This window comes from Pseudorasbora parva, chromosome 21 (genome assembly GCF_024679245.1).
Source record: "Pseudorasbora parva isolate DD20220531a chromosome 21, ASM2467924v1, whole genome shotgun sequence".
In the NCBI taxonomy this organism is placed as follows: Eukaryota; Metazoa; Chordata; class Actinopteri; order Cypriniformes; family Gobionidae; genus Pseudorasbora; species Pseudorasbora parva.
In genome coordinates, this window is record NC_090192.1 from 8,386,166 (window position 1) to 8,407,378 (window position 21,213).

Sequence of the window (21,213 nt, forward strand, 5' to 3'; positions counted from 1 at the left end):
ATATATTATTAATAATTTATGAAGTGGTTTGATCATTAATGATGTATTAATTAATTTGATATAGAACTGTATTATTTTCATAATTGTATAGAATGTATAGCTTAAATATAAGCATAAACTTATTTTAAGATATAAGTATTATCAACTGTGATTCTCAGAGAAACTGTTTTTGGAAAGAAATGCGTGTTTGTATTCAGCAAGGATGCATTCAATTGATCAGTAGTGAAAGTGAAAACATTTATATTGATACTAAAGATTTCTATTCAAATAAATGCTGTTCTTTTTAACTTTCTATCCTAAAAGTATCCCGGTTTCCACAATACTATTATTACGCAGCATAACTGATTTCAACGTTGATGATAATAAAATATATCACCTAAGCACCAAATCAGCATATTACAGTGATTTATTTATATAATATATAACATATATACAGAATATATATATATATATATATATATATATATATATATATATATATATATATATATATATACATACATACATACATACATACATACATACATACATACATACATACATACATACATACATACATACATACACACACAGTATATATACAGTATATATACAGACACACACACACACATTCCTAAAGTCAATTCATTGTGATGGCATATTCTACAAGATTGATTCCTGACATTTGTCAGAATTGAGCCATTTTATCTTGTAAATGCCAGCAAGCTTTATTTGTATTGCAATGAATGTCATGTGAATCAACACTTCCTGCATGGCACTTTCCAAGGCTACATTAATTGAAAGATATATTATACTCACATTTATTGGAGCCTAATGCAACCAGTGACATTCACTGCTTGCTTGTCAACCATTTGATTAACACTTGAAACAACTCCTTGACCTTCTCTAGATTGAAAGTGAGAATTTGTTGACTTTGGTCAGTCTAATTATGGATAAATATGAACTCAGTTCCAAATGGTAATACCTTTCCTTCCTGCTCTATGAACGAGGCATTTGTGGAAATATAAGGCCAAGGTTCTTTCGTGCTCCGGCATTGTTAAAGCTGTTTGAGTTGGCCCTACATCCATTTAGCCAGTGTGTTTTTGCTTTCAGATGAGGCAAAGTCAATCTCGTTATTCCTTAAAAGCAGTGAGGGTAAATTGCGTGTTAGATTCTCTGATCCCGAGTGCTGCAGGAATACAATCTCAAGCGACGCAGCTAAAACGTTCAATATGGGGGCTTGAGGAAAGAAAAACACTGTTTCGTCTATGTGTATATGTGTGTGTTTCAGGCTCGGATACGTTCGTGGAGGTGGGCATGCCTCGAAGCCCTTCTCACTCGGGAAACAGCAATGAACTGAAGCAGATGTTGGCGTCCTGTAAGACCACGTCAGGAAAGAGGCAAGCCCTGGAGCTGCTACAGGGCACCAAGAACTCCCTCCTACAGTACGAACACACACATCTCAACAAACACAGTCACTCAACAGTCAATCATTAGTTGATGTTAGAGGTAGCTGATAATGCAACATGTTTGCTCCTGTTCTAGTTCGGAGTGTCTGTTGTCAGACTCTGACTCCAGCGCTTCGGAGAGTCCGGTGGCTGATAAACGCGCTCCGGGCAGTGAGAGAGCAGCCGAACGGGCTGCTCAGCAGAACTCGGACAGAATTCGCCTTCCTCACCAGACCTCCTTCTCCACTATGCAGGTAATGCATTCTTAAAGGCTTAGTTCACCCAAATATACCGTCATTAATTACTTACCCTCATGTCGTTCGACACCCGTAAGACCTCCGTTCATCTTCAGAACACAAATGAAGATATTTTTGTTGAAATCCGATGGCTCAGAAAGGCCTTCATTGACACCAACGTCATTTCCTCTCTCAAGACCCATAAAAGGCACTAAAGACGTCATTACAAAGTCCATCTCACTACAGTGGCTCTACAATCGTTTTATGGAGTGACGAGAATAGTTTTTGTTTGCAAAAAAAATAAAAATAATGGCTTATATAGTGATGGGCCGATTTCAAAACAAAGTTTCGAACCGATATGAATCAGCATATCGATTCATGATTCGGATCACGCGTCAAACTGCCAAACTGCTCAAATCAAGTAACATTGGCCATCAGAATCATGAATCTATACACTGATTTATAACGTTCGAAACTTTGTTTTGCATGACATTAGTGTCAATGAAGGCCTGTCTGATCCTTTGGATTTCAACAAAAATATCTTCATTTGTGTTCTGAAGATGAACAGAGTAATTAATGACAGAATTTTACCTTTAATGTCATGCAGAATCTCATTAAAATATCACATGTAAAAGGTCAGTTCACCCAAAAATTCTGTCATTAATTACTCACCCTCATGTTCCAAACCCGTAAGGCCGCTGTTCATCTTTTTGAGAGCAAATTTGAGAGCTCTCTGACCCCTCCATAAACAACAATTTAATTACCACGTTCATGGCCCAGAAAGACAATGCTAAAATAGTCCATGTGACTCTAGTGGTTCAACCGTAATTTTATGCATCATGGTTCTCACTTGAACAGCATCGGCCAATGGTAAGCCGGCGTTCTGGCGTAGCTTTGATGTAACTATGCTGCACTGTTTACACTATGTCAACAGTAGGGGTGTGACGTGACACTTAGCTCATGAGATGAGGCACAAGTTTGGTTTCATGAGAACGAGACGAGACATTTTCCAAGATGACATCTTCTCCTTCATCTTCCCAAGACAAAGCTCACCACTATGGGTGATCTGGCTTTTTGTTCTGCCGCTCCTCGGATTTGGAATGCCCTACCCAACCATCTGAGGGCACCTCAAGCTCTTGAGACTTTTAAAAAAGGACTTAAAACATTTCTCTTTGGGAGAGCTTATGTCTTTTAGCTATTAAATCTATTTGTATTTTCCCATTTTTAAATGATCTTAACTGTATCACTTTGAGATTTGTTCCAAATGTAAAGTGCAATACAAATAAAATGTATTATTATTATTAATATTATTATTATTAAGACAAGATTTTTTACATAGTATTTTTAAGAAATCCTCAATGATGAAATACATGACTAAAAAATTTGTCTGCAGGTGCATTTTGAAATGTTTTAACTAATCTGCTTGTAATGAATGTCATTTCAGTTCTACTTTAAGAATATTAATTATCATATGCAGTGAAAGACAACAATACTCAAGCACTGTGTAAGGTTTTGCCACAAACTCAACTGTCTAGCTTCTTTCCTCTATGATTGTCTCTTCAGAGTCAGACCTTGGAACTGCACATGATTTATGAGCTACAACAACTTTTGACCTCCTAACTAAACTTCCCACAAATTGATCATAGATATTAAGTGCAGACAATAAGTGCAACCATAATCAAAGAACTATTTCAATATTCAAAGAGCAAATAGAAACCGAATCTTTCTTCAAGCATGATACAGAGCTAAGATGTGGTTAACTACACAGCCCAGCCTAAGATCGTTTTCATATTGGGAGATATTCGCATGCCTCAGGGAGCCGCTTTTAAACAGCCCTAACTTATTGAAATCCGGTTTACTTTCACTTTTGCGTTATTGCGTACTCTGTGAGCAATGGTGGTGCTCAACGTGCATTTGTTGCGGAAAAATTCCTCCGCCACGTTCCTGTCAGTCTTCTCGTCACATGATCAGTGCTCAAACAGCTCGTGTTAGATGAGCTGATGGAATTGAAGCCAGCGTTATCCACTGGAATTAAATCATTTTTATTTCTATAAAAAGCTAAATGACAGTGGAGACGTAATGTAAACATTGCCGTGTCATATTCTATCCTAACTTCACCCTCACACTCACTTCGATGAGAAATCTAGTCACACTTTTATTTCGCAAGGTCTCATCATACCCCTAGCCAACAGCGTAGGAGACTGACATGAACTTGAAGAAATTGTTGAATTAAGTCACTATTTTTGTTTGTTTTTTGTGCACACAAAGTATTATCGACGCTTTATAAAGTTAAAGCTGTACTATGTAATTTTTTCGTCCGCTAGAGGTTGCCTATTCAAAACAAAGGCATAGTTTGATGATGCCTAGTTTGAGCTAAGAATCTTGGGACATGTGGTCTTCACCTCACAGCCGGTGGGAAAGAATGGGCAGAAATCATGTTCATGGATGCGGTTATTAACGTTACTGTAGTATGAAGCAGAGTAGGACAGAGTATTGTGGAGCTGAGCAAGACCACCGGAGCGATTGTTGCGAAACACGCCTCGCTAGCAGCAGGACTTTTAATATGACGGGACACAGTCGTCTGCGCCATTTCCACTTTTCTGGTTATGAGTATGAGGTAACGCAGCTCTGTTTACCACATTAGATACATTTAAGTGTGTCTGTGCTGTGACACTTGTTGCACACTGCTAAGAGTAAAGCCCTTCTGCTAAATAAAACCGGAAACCGAGGGTAATGCAGTTGGTAATGCAGTATAACGCAATTGACAGGCAACTCCCTCAGACGTCCTGACTCCTTGGTTAAAATAGCAATTTCCTCACAATTTACAAATAGTTGGAAATATTTAGGATATTGTAAGAACTCAACTGAACAAAATATATAACACTAGCCTAGTGGTGTTTGGATATTTTACTGAAAAAAATAATACATAGTGCACATTTAAGGTTGAACCACTGAAGTCACATGGACTATTTTAACAATGTTTAACCTTTCTGAGCATTGAAAGTGATAATTTAATCGCTGTCTATGGAGGGGTCAGAGAGCTCTCGGATTTCATTGATCATTTGTGTTCCGAAGAAGAACGAAAGTCTTACAGGACATGGGGTGAGTAATAATGACAGAATTTGTGGGTGATTTTAGAGAAACACCCCTCATGGAAATTATAGGTACACTACTGGTCAAAAGTTTGGAATTATTAAGATTTCTTAATGTTTTTTTTTAAAGAAAGTCTCTAATGCTGACCGTGTACCCCGGTTTCCACAAAAATATTAACATAAGCATCAAAAACTGTTTTCAACATTGATAGTAATAAGAAATGTTACTTGAGCATCAAATCATCATATTATAATGATTTCTGACGGATCATATGACACTGAAGACTTGAGTAATGATGCTGAAAATTCAGCTTTTCCTTAACAGGAGTAAATGATTAAATATTAATATTGTGAAATATGAAATATTTCACAATATTAGAGTTATTATTCCAAACTTTTGACCGGTAGTATATGTGCGCCTGAATCTTGATCTCATGTCGTTTCTAAAACGACAGAAAGTCGACACTATACTGTTCTCCACAGTCTGCTAAATGGTTTTGACAGAATGAGGCAATGTTTACCATTTGCCTTTCTCATTCTATAAACCAAGCTGACAGGAGAAATGAGAGACTTAACTCTCAAATCCTTTCCAAAACATTCTTTGCCTTCTCTCTGTTCACCTCTACAGGCCTTCGACTACGAGCAAAAGAAGTTATTGGCGACCAAAGGTATGTGACTGACCAGTTAAAGCTATATACCGAACATAAAGAGTGTCTCCCACCCATCTATATTGTTAAAAACAATTCTGCCAGTAGGCGGTATGGGGAATTGGAAACCAGTTATGTTTAGTCTAGTGTGCCAGCAATGAACAAAGCAAGACTATAGTGTCTTCATATGCTGAATGTCTGGCAACGAGTAGGGTGTCATTAAAGTCCTGTTTCACATTTACGGTAAATAAACTCTGCCTCATAAAGCCTCTCCACACCTCGTGTCCTGTGTCCAGCGTTCATACTGTAAACTATGGGCCTGAGAATGTGGAATGTACCCAGTGTTAACGCTCTTCTTTACCTCACACTGTAAACAGTTCTTTGTTAATGATTTATGTTGGAACTGTATTGAAATGTGTGGCATTTTTATTGTAAAACTCTGGGTTTTAGAAGATTTAGCACAATGTTAGGGAATTTGACAGTCTTGATCAACTAATTGTAATTTTTCAATATACGCAGACACACGTCTTGTGAAAAAGAAAGTACACCCTTTTGAATTCTATGGTTTTACGTATCAGGACATAATAAAAAATAATTTGGTCTCTTGCAGGATTTAAAATTAGGTATGGTTAAAAAATCAGGTTTAACAGCAGATCAGCATGTCATGGATAATTTAACAAAAACATATGATATGTAAAACCATATAATTCAGAAGTGTGTATTTTTTTCTATTTCTCATGACTGTATATGCTTAAATAAATAAAGCTGTGTTATGACTACGATATTTGGTAACACCTTATTTTAGGGTTCTATTTGTTGCTTATTAGGATGTATATTACTCAAATATTGGCCATTTATTAGTACTTATAAAGCACATATTAATGCTTTATTCTGCATGCCTTAATCCTACCCAATTCCTAAATTTAAATGCTACAAAAATGACCTTAATAATTATTAATAAGCAATAAATTAGGAGTTTATTAAGGCAAAATGTGTTACCATATAGATTTTACCAGATATGATAGATTCTATATGTTATACATAGTATTTAACTATAAAATTTGAATATGGAATAATTTGTTTGCTATTTAGGGCTGAATTATGTCTTAATACTTTATGGGATTCATATGTGTGATTCTGAATAAAGTTTGATGCATAGGTAGTGACCTCCAATTAACATCTTACAAGTTTAAATGCATCTTCTTCTGTTTCTCTTTTCAGCCATGTTAAAGAAGCCAGTGGTGACAGAGGTCCGTACCCCCACTAACACTTGGAGCGGTCTGGGCTTCTCAAAGTCTATGCCTGCAGAAACTATCAAGGAGTTGCGCAGGGCGAACCATGTGTCTTATAAACCTACCATGTCAACTACATATGAGGTAAACTCGACCACTCTGGCAGATGTCATATGTCTCTGATTTACTTTATGATGATTGTAGTTCATCCAGTGCTTTCTCCCTGATGTCGATTAGCTCTGGCAGTGCCTGTATGCTTGTTATTATTATTATTATTATTTTGTAATGATGCATCACTGCTGTTTTAGTGTAATACACATGATCAATGATATGACATGTTTTTTTTAAGGGATCGCCTCTAGCCCTGTCCCGCTCCAACAGTAGAGAGGGGGTGGCGAGTGGCAGTGACTCGGATAACTGGAGGGAAAGGAATGGGAGCGGGCTCCCGACACATAGCGACTTCCCCTCTCCCATCAGCCCTAAAAGAAAGCAGAATAAAACAGGTGTGCTCTTCAGTCAACATGACTGTAATAATGTGACAAAATAAAAGGCATATGTTTAAAATACTTATGATTCACCATTATAATTACAAAAAATACAAAATATCAAATAACCTGTACTAGAGTTGAAGGTTAGCATGTTACGAAGCTAACTTCCAGTCGTTTTATTACTGGAAATCACTGTCACTGCCGTTGTGAAGAAGTACACTCAAGCATAATTTTAAAATGAGTACATATTACAGAAATAATATATGGAATATTAAAAGAATATACTTGAATGTAATGTTTTCAGACACTTAATTGCATCTTATTTGCAATTAAATGAAAATAAAAGGAAATTATAGTTAAATTATTTATAATAATGAAATGAAAATGTATTGTAGTTTAAATTCAACTTAATATTTCTTTTTTGACAGCCTTAAGAGGAACTTAAGTACATCTTTATATATCATTTCATAATTCTATTGTCTTTACAATATGGTTATAAGTGTACTGCCAAATATACCGACAAGCATTTATTAACTAAAATAAAAAAATGTATGTAATGTAATTTCTACTGAAACTTCTATGTTTTATATTTGAATGTGTTTGTACATTTAAAAAAACAAGTAATATTAAGTAACTACACTTTAGGGTTATGATTAGGTTTGGGATTGGTTTAGGATAAGATGAATGTAATTATGCATAATTTATAGTTATTACTATAGTAACTACATGTAACATGTAACAAGGACACTGTAAAATAAAATGTTACCTGCATTGTCTTTAAATTTAAGTGTAAAACAAATTGCAGTTCAAATTAAATTACAGGTGAAATTAAGTATTTTACTTTAGTAAGTCAGCTCATCCAAATAAGTACATTAAATCACAACAAAAGATTATTAAACATAATGATTTAAACTAGCAGCCACCCTGTAGCCCACTGAAGCTAAGCAGGTTTGAGCCTGGTCAGTAGCTGGATGGGAGACCAACTGGGGAAACTAGATAGCTGCTAGTAGAGGTGTTAGTGAGGCCAGCAGGGGGCGCTCACCCTGTGGTCTGTGTGGGTCCTAACACTCCAGTATAGTGATGGTGACACGATACTGTCAAAAGAGCACCATCCTTCGGATGAGACGTTAAACCGAGGTCCTGACTCTGTGGTCCCAGGATGTCCATCGGAAAAATAGTAGAGGTGTAACCCCGGCATCCTGGCCAAATTTGCCTCTTGGCCACTGTCCATCATGGCCTCCTAATCATCAACCTATCCTGATTGGCTTCATCACATTGTCTCCTCTCCACCAATCAACTGGTGTGTGGTGAGCGTTCTGGCGCAATATGGCTGCCGTCTCATCATCCAGGTGGATGCTGCACATTGGTGGTGGTTGAGGAGACACCCCCCCCCCCCTTCTATATGTAAAGGCTTCGAGTACCCAGAAAAGCGCTATATAAATGTAACAAATTATTCTTATTATTAAAATAGTTGAAAGTAAATATATCTGACATTATTATAAAAAATGTCAAAACTGTAATTACATGAAGTATTATATTATCTGCAAAATACTTAAATAGGATTTAAACAACACTACAAGTGTGCATTAAATAAAATTAAGCAAACGTTTTTTTTCACAATGGTGTGAATGCAATTTGGCCAAAACAAGGAATCTGTGAAGCCTTAAAATACAAGGCGCCTCATTAGTTTAACATTTTTTTATATGTATTTTGGATTAGAGCACTACCTAAGCAGCAGCAACTACATGGACTGCATCTTGTCAGTGACAGGAACTAACGGCTGTAATCTCAACACATCTTTCAAAGGATCTGATCTGCCTGAGCTCTTCAGTAAACTTGGCCTCGGGAAGTATACTGACGTCTTCCAACAGCAGGAGGTACAGACGGCCACCGATATCTTCTCTATTAGTGATGCTGTTTGATATGAGAGCACATAAATGCGTTTTAGATGATTTCTGTCACCGGAGGTTGTTTTTATGTCTAGTGTCTTTCAGCGCTTAGCCTATTTTAGCTTTAGAAGGCACTTTAAGATTTATTCATCAATAGTCTGTAGAAAAAAAAGGGCTTTTATGATGCAACATGAAATAATGGAGTGAACAGCTAACTAATTTTTCTGTCAGGTTTAACAAAAGTTCCACACATAATGAATCTGAAAAATTAAGAAATAAATGTTCCATCTCATATATAATAGATTTATTATAAGACATACTCAATATAGTTACCCAGAAATGAGCCACAGCTTGTTACACAGCAGAAACACTGTCAGTATGACAGCTCTATATCACTTGCGTATACTGTCTGAAAATGGCATAAGATTACCATGACGCAACTTCCAGCACAGAACTGAAAGCCTTAGAAAACCCAAAAGATAGTTCTGTGATTCACACAATATGTCAATTTCAAGATGCCAGAGATAACACTGTGGAGTCCGAGGTTTGGTTCTGGTTTTATCTTGTAAACATATAATCAGAAAGTTAGCCCACATGCACTCAGATGCAGGTTTGATTCTGGAATATGTCTTTCTGACCACACAATTTTTTTCTCTGAAAGTCCAAATGAAAAATACAATTTCTGTCTTTTTATCAGATTGACCTTCAGACATTCCTCACGCTGACCGATCAAGACCTGAAAGAGCTCGGCATCACTACATTCGGAGCCCGCAGGAAAATGCTCCTGGCCATCTCAGGTCAGTTCCCTTCCAAACGAACAACTAGGGTTATCACAATACTATTACCAGTAACCCAGTATACTTTCAGGATTCTCTGCATTTCTTGATTCCAAAAAAGTAAATGCACAGATCTGATATTTTTTGTTTTACATTCACTGAAGACATACTATTTACACTTAAAGGGGTACTTTACCACTAACTTGGCTGCCTACAACATTATTAGGGATGCTAATCCTGTAGAGAATCTTTCCTGCAGGAAGTCCAGCACTGCACCCACTGGGCAGTTAACTGGGTCCCACTAGTGATCCCCACACCAAGAAGTGAAGTTTCCACTTCAATGCATACAATTTCCTCATGGAGGGAGCTCTAGACTGTAGAATGGTCTACACAACCTCAGTTGAGAGACCTGAACTCATGAGCTGGGCCCCCTCAGATGCTAAGCCCACAGTTTCCACAGCTCTGGGCGAGGGTGCAGAATTGTCCCCCTCGTCTGAGAGAGTAGGTCCCTCCTGATCGGAATCTCCATGGGAGAGCCGTCCAGGAGAGACACTATGTCCGAGAACCATACTCGGCCCATCCAAAATGGGGCTACTAGTAATAGACGGGCCCCGTCCCGGCGCACTCTCTAGAACTCACGGAGGCAGAGCAATCGGGGGAAATGTGTAAAGAGGCAGCCTCTGCCACACCTGTACCATGGCGTCCAGCCCCAATGGAGCTGGAGGTGTTAGGGAGAACCACAGACGACAGTGAGTCATCTCTGACGACGCAAACAGATCTATTTCTGCCCTGCTGAAGTTCTCCCACAGGAGCTCCACCACCTCGGTGTGGAGTCTCCATTCCCTGGGCTTCAGCCCCTGTCTCAACAGGCTGTCTGCTTCCACATTTAAATACACTGGGATGTAAACTGCTCTGATAGAACTCAGTTTCCTTTGGGCCACAGGAGGAGCTGACGAGCCAGCTTGTATAACGGGCGCGACCTCAACCCCCCTTGATGGTTTATGTAGTAGACCACCAATGTGCTGTCCGTGCGAACTAACACATGATGGCCCCTGAGCTCTGATAGTAAGTATCTCAGGGCCTGAAACACTGCCACCATCTCCAGACAATTTATGTGCCAAGACCGATGATGGTCCTGCCACCGCTCATGATCGCTCCCCACCCCGTGAGGAAAGCATCCATTGTTGGAGTGTCTCGATGACAAGGAACTTCTTGAGCCACCACTGCAACAGTCTCATGTACAACAGGCTGCAAAGGAATCACGTTGGACGCTGCAGCCATCAGACCCAACAGTCTCTGATACTGTTTGACAGAAAGTGGGTGATCTAGTTTCACCCCTTTGATTGCTGAGAGAATCGACCCCACATGAGGCTCTGATAGGCGAGCCCACATGGTGGCCTAATCCCAAACAACCCCAAGATACTTAGTTCTCTGAGTTGGCAAAAGAACACTCTTCTTTGAAGTTCAATCTCAGCCCCAGCTTCCTTATATGAGCGAGAACAACATCTCGATCTCGATAAAATCAACCAATCATCGACATAGTTGAGAATTCAGATCCCCTGCATGCGCAGGGGAACCAGAGCAGCATCTAAACACTTCGTGAAGGTGCGGGTTGACAAACCTAGACCGAACGGAAGAACCCGATATTGGTAAGCTTCTCCTCTGAAAGCGAACCTCAGGAACTTCCTTTTCTGTGGAAGGATGGAAACATGTAAGTATGCGTCTTTTAGATCTATCGTGACAAACCAGTTTTCGGACCTGATCTTTGACACGATCTGTTTGCGTGTAAGTATCTTGAAATTGCATTTCGCTACCGCTCGATTGAGAATGCGCAGATATAAAATGGGCCGCAGCCCTCCATCCTTCTTTGGCACAATGAAGTACCGGCTGTAAAACCCTGACTCCCTGCTGGGAGGAGGAACCCTCTCAAAGCCCCCTTTTGCGGAAGAGTCTGTACTTCTTGAGTCACAACCAGAGCCTGCTCGGGGGCACACCAATGTGGGCAGAACCCCATTCAAACTGGCTGGACGACACCTGATCTGGATGGCGTACCCCTTTCTTATAATACACAAGGTCACAGATGTATCAAAGGTCACAGATGTTTGTCAAAGAACTAGTTCATGTCTCTAAAGCCTAAGCTTAAAAATTCAGAATAATCAGTGATTTCTCTCATTTTAAGAATATAAATAAAGAAAGCTTTTACACTGGCAGTTTAATTCAGAACAGGGCACAGTTTATATGAAAAATTGCTAATGTGCAAGCTGTTATGCAGACCTGAGAGCGCACCAGTGCCACACCACACCTGGAGGAGGTCCATATTCCACGAGTAGGAATATAGTGTGGCCCCTTTAAGAGATGCGCGTTCCCTATTAAACTGCCGGTATTTTGTGTGTGTGTGTGAGAAACAGACTCGGGAGCACTTTTTCAGAAAAGTTACCTGTGTATTCGTTTTAGCCGATTGTAATGTATTTAGTTCAATAAAACATATGTACTGTAAGCGGTGATGGTGTTAATCATTGACCGGACATGAGCGAGAGTCAGCTTCAGTGCATCATGCTCAGGCTGCAGAGAATGTGCTCAGTGAAAAAAACGACCTGGAGTCTAATAAAAGTTAAGCAGAAAATATGGTAGCTTATGTACGCTATAACTGCACTTGTTTCAGAATAGTAATGTTATTGTTAACCCTTTTCTTTCCCTATTCATGTTTGCTGCCGCATCCTTTACATCTATGGCTGATCTCAATTTCTCCAACTACAGGCCATGGATCAAACAGAAAATGTGCGCATGTTAATCAAATTAGTGCTGTTAAAATGTATTTGCGTTAACGCGTTATTAACGTGTTAATTTTGACAGCCCTAGTAGTGTCCCATGCACTGACAACATATAATATAAACATTCCAGATAGTCCGCTTTCTGCCGATTCTGTAATTTCGGTCAAATGCAGGCTATTTTCGCTGTGTATCAAACATTGAATATGCTTCAAACGATTACTTGTACATGTAAATATGCACTACATTAATGTCAAGACAAGAAGACCTAGCTTTTTGGGGGGAAAATATAATAAAATCACACCTGCCTCAGCAGTAGTTCTTCCTGCCACCATGTTTAAAGTTTATGGCACGCTCATCTCAAGATTTTGGTTGTCAAAATTATTTCCGAACTTCCCAGTGGGAAACTTAGGTTAGGGGTTAGGGTTTGGTTTAGGATTAGCTGCTTATAAATATGCATAATTTACTGTTATTACTGTTAGTACTGTAACTACATCACCTTATAATAAAGTGTTAGCAAAAGGTAAGTATCAACTTAGTACCAACCAAGAGAACATTAACCGTATTAGCAGATGGACACAACATGCCATGCAAGATTTTCCTTTTTAATAGCTTTGAGTAATTTGGACAGCTGCAGGGTTTTGGGATTACAGTTATGATTTATTGAGGTGTCAGAGATGAAATTGGATTTGGCTTTCCACTTACATAACCGGCCAGGGTTGACTGACTGTCCATATCCCAGCATGATAGCAAGTGAAAGTGACAAGCTTGGCCATTAGACATCTAGAACATCTGTGATATATTTCGACCACCCACTGCTAGATAACTATAACGACTTCCTGCAGTTTGGCAAGGATATTTACTAAAATAAAAACATTGTTCCTGTTTTATCAGCCCCGTGGTCTGAGAATAAAACACAATGCCTGAGGTTGAGGTAGCCTTTTCATTGTTAAAAGTGAAATTATGGTACAGATGGGATTCCAAAGTGTAGAAGAACGAGGAGGACAGGAAATGACCGCAGGCCTGTATTTATTTCTTTGACTGACCTCAGATGCCAAAATACAATATTGGGCTGATGCAAGTTCAGTTCAAGTGAGAGAAATGTCCTCCTTTGCTCGTGTCCTCTATAGCAAAAATAGGGAACATTGGCATTGTCAAGCCCACCTATGTAAATATGATCTGTCATCCAAAAAAACATAGCGCGGACACTCTGAGCGGACACTCAACCTAATGAGCTGTCAACATAGGCATCATTTAAAGGTAGTATACCTTTTAATTTTGACCAATTTTTTGAGGCACAGTGCATTAGAATGTGACAAGCTAAGTCCAAAACTTGTTAGCAAGAGCCTTTTTCAAAATAAGTTAAAGCTTCCAAGGGGCTATAACATTCAGTTTCCTTGTCTTATTTGTCATTGAACCATCTGCTTATGTAGGTAAACAGCAAGGTAGCAAGTTTAGGTTTTCGGCAGTGCCTCAGAGTTTCTGTCAAATTATGTGGTGATGTTGAAGTCAGCAGTGAATGGAAATGTACAACTGCCTCTTTTTGGTTGACGTTTTTTTTTTTTTTTTTCATTTAGAAAAGAGCAGTGCACATTTTTTTTATGTTGCTAGGCAACCCCCAAATCAGTCAATCAATCTAATCAAGGTAACTGTCACCACAAAGAAAGGCCTGCCTCTCTATTGTATAATATATATATATATATATATATATATATATATATATATATATATATATATATATATATATATATATATATATATATATATTCGATTGGACAATAGTAATGGGATGTTCGGATCATTTTACTGACTCTTTTTTAATCTTGTTCATCAAAATGAGCAAATCTTTTTTCGTATCATTTCGTTAATTACAGCAGAATATAATTAAAATGTTACATGTTAATAGCCTGTAGTTAATAATAGAATAAGAAAAAAATGCGATGCAAGGACAAGGCCAAATAATGAGAAACAGAAATGGGTTCGAGTCGTTCATTCATCATGTGACAATCACATCAGCTTTAAGGCTATGCTGTCGGGACCCAACACAGAAATGATTAGTTCATAGTCTCGAATCTTGGGTTTGAGTCGTTTGTTCTTTTGTCATGTACCTATGTTGTTATGGTAGGTATCTTTGCTTTATCACGTGATAAAAGAATAAGAGTCAGAACCGAAGACTCGAGATGTGAACTAATCATTTCTCTTTCCGGGACAGAACCTATGGGATATTGTGCATGCCCCATCAACACAAAATGAACGTATCACTCTCTGAGACAGTTCGTTGTTCCTGAGTCATATTAAAGAGTCAAATCGTTCATGATGACCCATCACTATTGAAAAAAAAAAAAACACGAATGATATCAGTGCTTTTCTGCTAAGAGTTGATTTTTTTTTTTTTTTTACTTCAGGCGCCCAGAGCACTCAACATCACTCAAACGCTCATTGCCAATAGAAAACTATTCTTAAAAAGGTTCCTCTCACTGCAAAAAACATGGTATGTCTGATTGGTCATAAGTCTGCTTAAACCTCACCCCTAAAAGCTTGCTTTCAACTGCCTCTGCTTTTGAATGCAACGCCCACATTTCAACATCCAGTCAACAACCGATGCATTAAACCAAGTCTCCGCCCTACATTGGTTTCTTTTCCGATAATCTGTTAAACTTCGATGTATGTTATAATACAGAAAAAAGATCTGTCTCTACTTCTGTTTCATATCGACTTGCATAAATGCAGTGTAAACAATGAATATTTAAGCCCACTTTTTGTTTTGACAGAACTGAACAAGAACCGAAGGAAGCTCTTCGAGCCGCCCAACATCCGCTCCTCGTTCCTGGAAGGGGGCGCCAGCGGTCGACTGCCACGCCAGTTCCACACAGACATTGCCAGTGTGAGCGGGCGCTGGTGAGCCCATGCCAATGCATCAACGCACAGCCTGAACTGCACAAATTCTGATTCCCAACCTGACATAAAGTACTGGACCAAAACTCAGACCTTCTGAAACTGTGCCAAATAAACAATGTCCATGGAACAGAGGTTAAGGATCAAAGAACTGTTTAATATTATATGCAGTATGGTACATTATGCAATATGGTACTCATGTTAAAATGAAGGAAATGTTGTGAAGGAACATTGGAGCTTCTGCACTGTGCTTGTATATGGAGCAGGCATACTTTTATTTATATGCTTGTCTTAGGCTTCGCCATACTAATTCTTTGCACTTTAAAAAAATGCTAAATTCCTTATCTATGGACAGATTCGCCTGAATAGATATGCTTGGATCTTACATAAAGCACTTAAACAGATATCAAGCCAAAGTGTTCTGCACCAATTATCTATAAGGGGATCTTATCTCATCCCACAGGCAGCCTGTTGTTATTTCTAATGGACTTTAGTCAGAGTGGACAGCATTCAACATAAATGAAATAGAGTGTGCATCTATCCCTCATTAGCTTGTTTTCATTCATGTCTAATTAAATATAACGTCTACCCTAACTAAGGTCCACAGTACATTGTCTATAAATATATTATTTCTGAACCAATAAGTTGTTTACTCCTAATGGGATAGCTCACAGAAAAGGAAAATTCAGTCATCATTTCCTGTATGATTTTCGTTCTTAGTCAATAAATTGCATTAGTGTCCGCTCACTTTTTCAACAGCGTTGGTTCCAGAAGTATTTTTTCCATTCATTTTTGAATAGGGTCTTCGCTAAATAGTTATACGCTAGGAGTTTTATAAAAAGACAAAGGTACAAGACTGTGTGCTTAAAGGGTTAGTTCACCCAAAAATGAAAATTATACCAAAATTTACTCACCCTCAAGCCATCCTGAGACATCCAAGCTCAAATAAGTTTCTTCTGCCAAACACAATTGGTTATATAAAAATATATGTATTTATATGTAATATAAATTTATATTTATATATATTTAATGGGAGTGAATGGTACCTTCTATTTTGAAACCTAAAAAAGTGCATCCATCCATCATAAAAAAAAAAAAAACAATCCATACAGCTCCAGGGGTTTAATAAAAACCTTCTGAAGTGAAGTGAAGCAAAGCAATATTTTTTGTAAGAAAAGTATCCATATTTCTAACTTTATAAACTATAATCACTGGCTTCCGGTAACGGCCATACATGAGTCAAGTTCCGGCGGAAGAGTGACATCTGACCGTATTGACGAACATGGAAGCGCAGAGGATAGAGCAAAACAAAACATTGGTCAGGAATTAGTCTAAAACGAAGAGAAATGTTGGAGGATTTTGTTATAAGAGAAGAGGAGCTTGAGTTTGTTGCTCAGCCCTATTAGTTTGAACCGTGAGAGGCGTCTACTCTCATCTAAGCTTACGATAATCCTACATTATGTGTCGGGTGTCGGATAAAGGTGTTGGGTCAGAGGTCGCTTTTCCGCTGGAACTGGACTCGCATACGGCCATTACCGGAAGCCAGTAATTGTAGTTTATAAAGTTATAAATATGGATATTTTTCTTAATTGTGTTCAATTGTAATTCGATTGTGTTTGGCTGAAAGAAGAAAGTCAAATACACCTAGGATGGCTTGAGGTTTTGATTTTTTGGGAATTTTGGAGTGAATTAACCCTTTAACGGCTTTGGTAAAAGAAAGATCTAGAATCCCATGAAGCATTGCGAATGACATAAGTTAAAAACGATGGTCAAATATAAACCTATTAATTTGATGTTGTTGATTTTATTTATAGAAACAATATATTCTAAGTGTATTGCAATATATATATATATACACTCACCTAAAGGAATATTAGGAACACCATACTAATACTGTGTTTGACCCCCTTTCGCCTTCAGAACTGCCTTTATTTTACGTGGCATTGATTCAACAAGTTGCTGAAAGCGTTCTGTAGAAATGTTGGCCTATATTGATAGGATAACATCTTGCAGTTGATGGAGATTTGTGGGATGCACATCCAGGGCACAAAGCTCCCTTTCCACCACATCCCAAAGATGCTCTATTGGGTTGAGATCTGGTGACTGGGGGCCATTTTAGTACAGTGAACTCATTGTTCATGTTCAAGAAACCAATTTGAAATGATTCAAGCTTTGTGACATGGTGCATTATCCTGCTGGAAGTAGCCATCAGAGGATGAGTACATGGTGGTCATAAAGGGATGGACATGGTCAGAAACAATGCTCAGGTAGGCCGTGGCATTTAAACGATGCCCAATTGGCACTAGGGCCTAAAGTGTGCCAAGAAAACATCCCCCACACCATTACACCACCACCACCACCAGCCTGCACAGTGGTAACAAGGCATGATGGATCCATGCTGTCATTCTGTTTATACCAAATTCTGACTCTACCATCTGAATGTCTCAACAGAAATCAAGACTCCATTTTTCCAGTCTTTAACTGTCCAATTTTGGACAAGAATCCAAATTCTTGTCCAAATTGTAGCCTTTTTTTCCAATTTGTAGTGGAGATGAGTGATACCCGGTGGGGTCTTCTGCTGTTGTTGCCCATCCGCCTCAAGGTTGTGTGTGTTGTGGCTTCACAAATGCTTTGCTGCATACCTCGGTTGTAACGAGTGGTTATTTCAGTCAAAGTTGCTCTTCTATCAGTTTGAATCAGTCGGCCCATTCTCCTCTGACCTCTAGCATCAACAAGGCATTTTCGCCCACAGGACTGCCGCATACTGGATGTTTTTCTCTTTTCACAACATTCTTTGTAAACTCTAGAAATGGTTGTGCGTGAAAATCCCAGTAACTGAGCAGATTGTGAAATACTCAGACCTTGCTTAAATTACCTTTCTTTCCCGTTCTGACATTCAGTTTGGAGTTCAGGAGATTGTCTTGACCATGCATTAATGAGAAATTGAACAGGTGTTCCTAATAATCCTTTAGGTGAGTGTACAAAGTATTTTATGGAGACTGCAGTGGGTGAGTAGCCTGACAAGCCAGACCCACATCAAGATGTTTGGTCTGGAAACTCAACATTGGCAGGGCTCAATCTGAGGGGCGGGATAAACGGTTGTCTTTCAAACTCCCTCTGCACGCGATAGGATAGCGCTACCACCAACCAGAGCAACGAAGGTGAAACAGAGCTTGTTGATAGATTAAACAATCGCCATATCCGGTCAGCAAAACTCCGAACACATCTTCCCTTTTTAAGAATGACTTCAGTGCCGTTCTTTTCTCAGAGAAAAGCTTAACTCCAAGTCTTTCAGAGTCACGGTCAAAGCTGATTCGAAAGACCGCCGTTTGGCAGTTTCTGTGTTTACTAGAAGCACGCAAATGCAACTCGGCCGTCGTCATTATGGCCCCGCCCACCGACTCTATACACGATGTGATTGGCCCGGCGCTTAATTGATTTTTTGACATGATTTGCTCATTGCGACTATGATTGGTAGACTTTTCTTTACAGTATCATCATCTATTATTTACGAAATAATGCAAATAGATGCTTCAACAAAACAGTATACCATCGATTAACATCCTAGTTATCATTAAAAAAAAATAATGTCCCTATGAAAAAAAAAGTTTTTAGTACCGGAACCCAACTCCTTCACTCTATAGGGTCCAATACAACTTTATACTTTCATTGTATGGACAAAATATCTTCTTTTGGGTTTTGGCAGAAGAAAGAATCACATTTTTTGGATGAGCTATCCCTTTAGCTGTTGGCTTTAGAGCTTAGAGTCGGCCTGTCAGTAGTAGCTCTCTAAATAGTGCCTCTCTTTAGCCACTGACAGAAGTGCAAATTACACCAGCTCTGTTTTCAACCACCTTCCTGAAGGCCACACACCACAAGTCTTCACTGACCACACTTGGAATTCCTCTCAGAGCCGACCATGGCTTAATCCACGGCATTTCTCCTGCACGCGACCAAAGTCTGTGCTGCTTTCTTGAGCTCTAGAGTTCCTACACGTCTAAAGCGGCTTGTTTACTTCTTTCTTCTCTCACCATTGTTACGTTATCCCAACACGCTTTGTATTCTCGTATTCTTCTGATATTTCCAAAGCTCGTCTTTCAATTCTGACTATATCTAAAGCTGTGAATGTTGCCAGATGTACTCCGAAGGATTGATACCACCAAGTGCCTTTTGTCTTGCACTGACAACTTTTCCAAAGTAATCGAAGACTGTCGATCTCTCAAAGGTACAAATGTTTTACTGGGAAGTACCACTTACAGAGTAATCTCGCAGTGCATTGCTTTATCTTTACATGTATGGTTTATATTTAGTACTTCCATTTAGCTCTTAAGTACATTGAATTTGTACCTCACACGTGATAGAGGTACTATTTAATTTGTATTTTGTGTATTGTCTTATGATTGTTTATAGACTTTTAGTAGTTTGCCTTGATAATTTACAGACAGTAGCAATCAACCAATCGGTCAATTTGTGTAATGGTTTTTGATGTTTTTTAATCAAACTGAGACTGACAAATGAGTGAAACAATAGCTCTCTGTGTAGCCTAAAAATATTATTATTAATAATAAAATCCTACAGACTATGCAAAGAATCACTTTGCCATTTTAGGTTTAAATGTTTCTCTTTAAGCACATACACTTTTGTGGTTTATTGGTTGTTCCTTGTTTTGTTTTTTAAAACGAATTAATGTTATAGACTTTGTTTTCAGTAAATGGCTTTTTTGGTATATCTTAGATTAGTGCCTTTTATATGCATCAAATGCTGTTTTAGTGAGAGACCAATTGTAATTCATTTGTAGAATTGTTTTGTTCTCTTCCTTAGAAGGAAAAATAAGGGACGTCTTAATATTCTGACATGGCCTTCACATGGCCAGCACGCTTTTGAGTATCTTTGACCAAAGTCAAATGCGTAACCTCTGGGTTATGAGGTTACATACATCATGTGCACAAATGTACAGAGCAGTGAAGCACATTAACCAGTATTATTCTTCCAAATGTAAGTTAGTTGGCCAGTGCCTTGGGATTGACTTTTCTGTGAGCTTGGCGCAGATTTTGTAAAGTAATCCATTGTAATGTTCTATAACGATGGTCATAAATTTGTATAATTGCCATAAATGTGGTATTGCTGAATGTTCTTTATAAGTTGAAGGTGTTATGAAAATAATAAAGCTTTTCCATTTTATGTATACTATTTCACTAATGTTTGTGCAATCCTCATGACATTTGGGCCTGACGTCTAAAAACGCTAGTGGCATTAACATCTGTGAATGTCTGACTAAAGCAGATGTAGTGGCAGTGGAGAGGAAAAAGACTAGTGTTAACCAGACGTGATACGATAAGTTTCCAGCAACACAAAAGTTGTCTGTCCACACCAGACGTGACAAGATCGATCAAAGATCACAGCCAATCAGAAAAGTGGACGGGCTCTCTGCAAGCACACTGCTCGAGCAAGAAAATAGTAGGCTATTATCAAAATCATAAACACCATTTTAACATTATAAAATACATACTGTCTAATACAATATTTGTCATAGAATACCCTTGTTTGTTCACACAGAGTTCACAGTTTGAATGCATGCAGACGCTTCTACAGACATTTGTGAAGAAATAAGTCATTCTCAGGAGCTCAGTAACGTGATTGGTTGTCACCTGTGAAATAAGTCTATTATAGTGAGAAATTTCCTCACTACTATATATTCCTTGGGCAACTGTTAGTGATATTATAACAAAGTGGAAGCAATTTGGAACAACAGTAACTCAGCCA

At 38.5% G+C, this 21,213-nt stretch overlaps 1 protein-coding gene across 2 annotated transcripts in view; it reads left to right on the forward strand.

Annotated features, from left to right (window-relative positions):
* Window positions 1-20,635, forward strand: part of bicc1b (BicC family RNA binding protein 1b) — a 132,461-nt gene extending 111,826 nt beyond the window's left edge. For both annotated transcript variants that reach the window (XM_067429869.1, XM_067429870.1), the window contains exons 14-21: window positions 1,271-1,424; window positions 1,525-1,681; window positions 5,384-5,423; window positions 6,624-6,778; window positions 6,984-7,137; window positions 8,842-8,999; window positions 9,709-9,808; window positions 15,327-20,635. In XM_067429869.1, the coding sequence (XP_067285970.1) occupies window positions 1,271-1,424; window positions 1,525-1,681; window positions 5,384-5,423; window positions 6,624-6,778; window positions 6,984-7,137; window positions 8,842-8,999; window positions 9,709-9,808; window positions 15,327-15,457 (1,049 nt within the window). In that variant the 3' untranslated portion in view covers window positions 15,458-20,635. The remainder of the gene's footprint in view (window positions 1-1,270; window positions 1,425-1,524; window positions 1,682-5,383; window positions 5,424-6,623; window positions 6,779-6,983; window positions 7,138-8,841; window positions 9,000-9,708; window positions 9,809-15,326) is intronic.
* The last annotated feature ends 578 nt before the right edge of the window (window positions 20,636-21,213 follow it).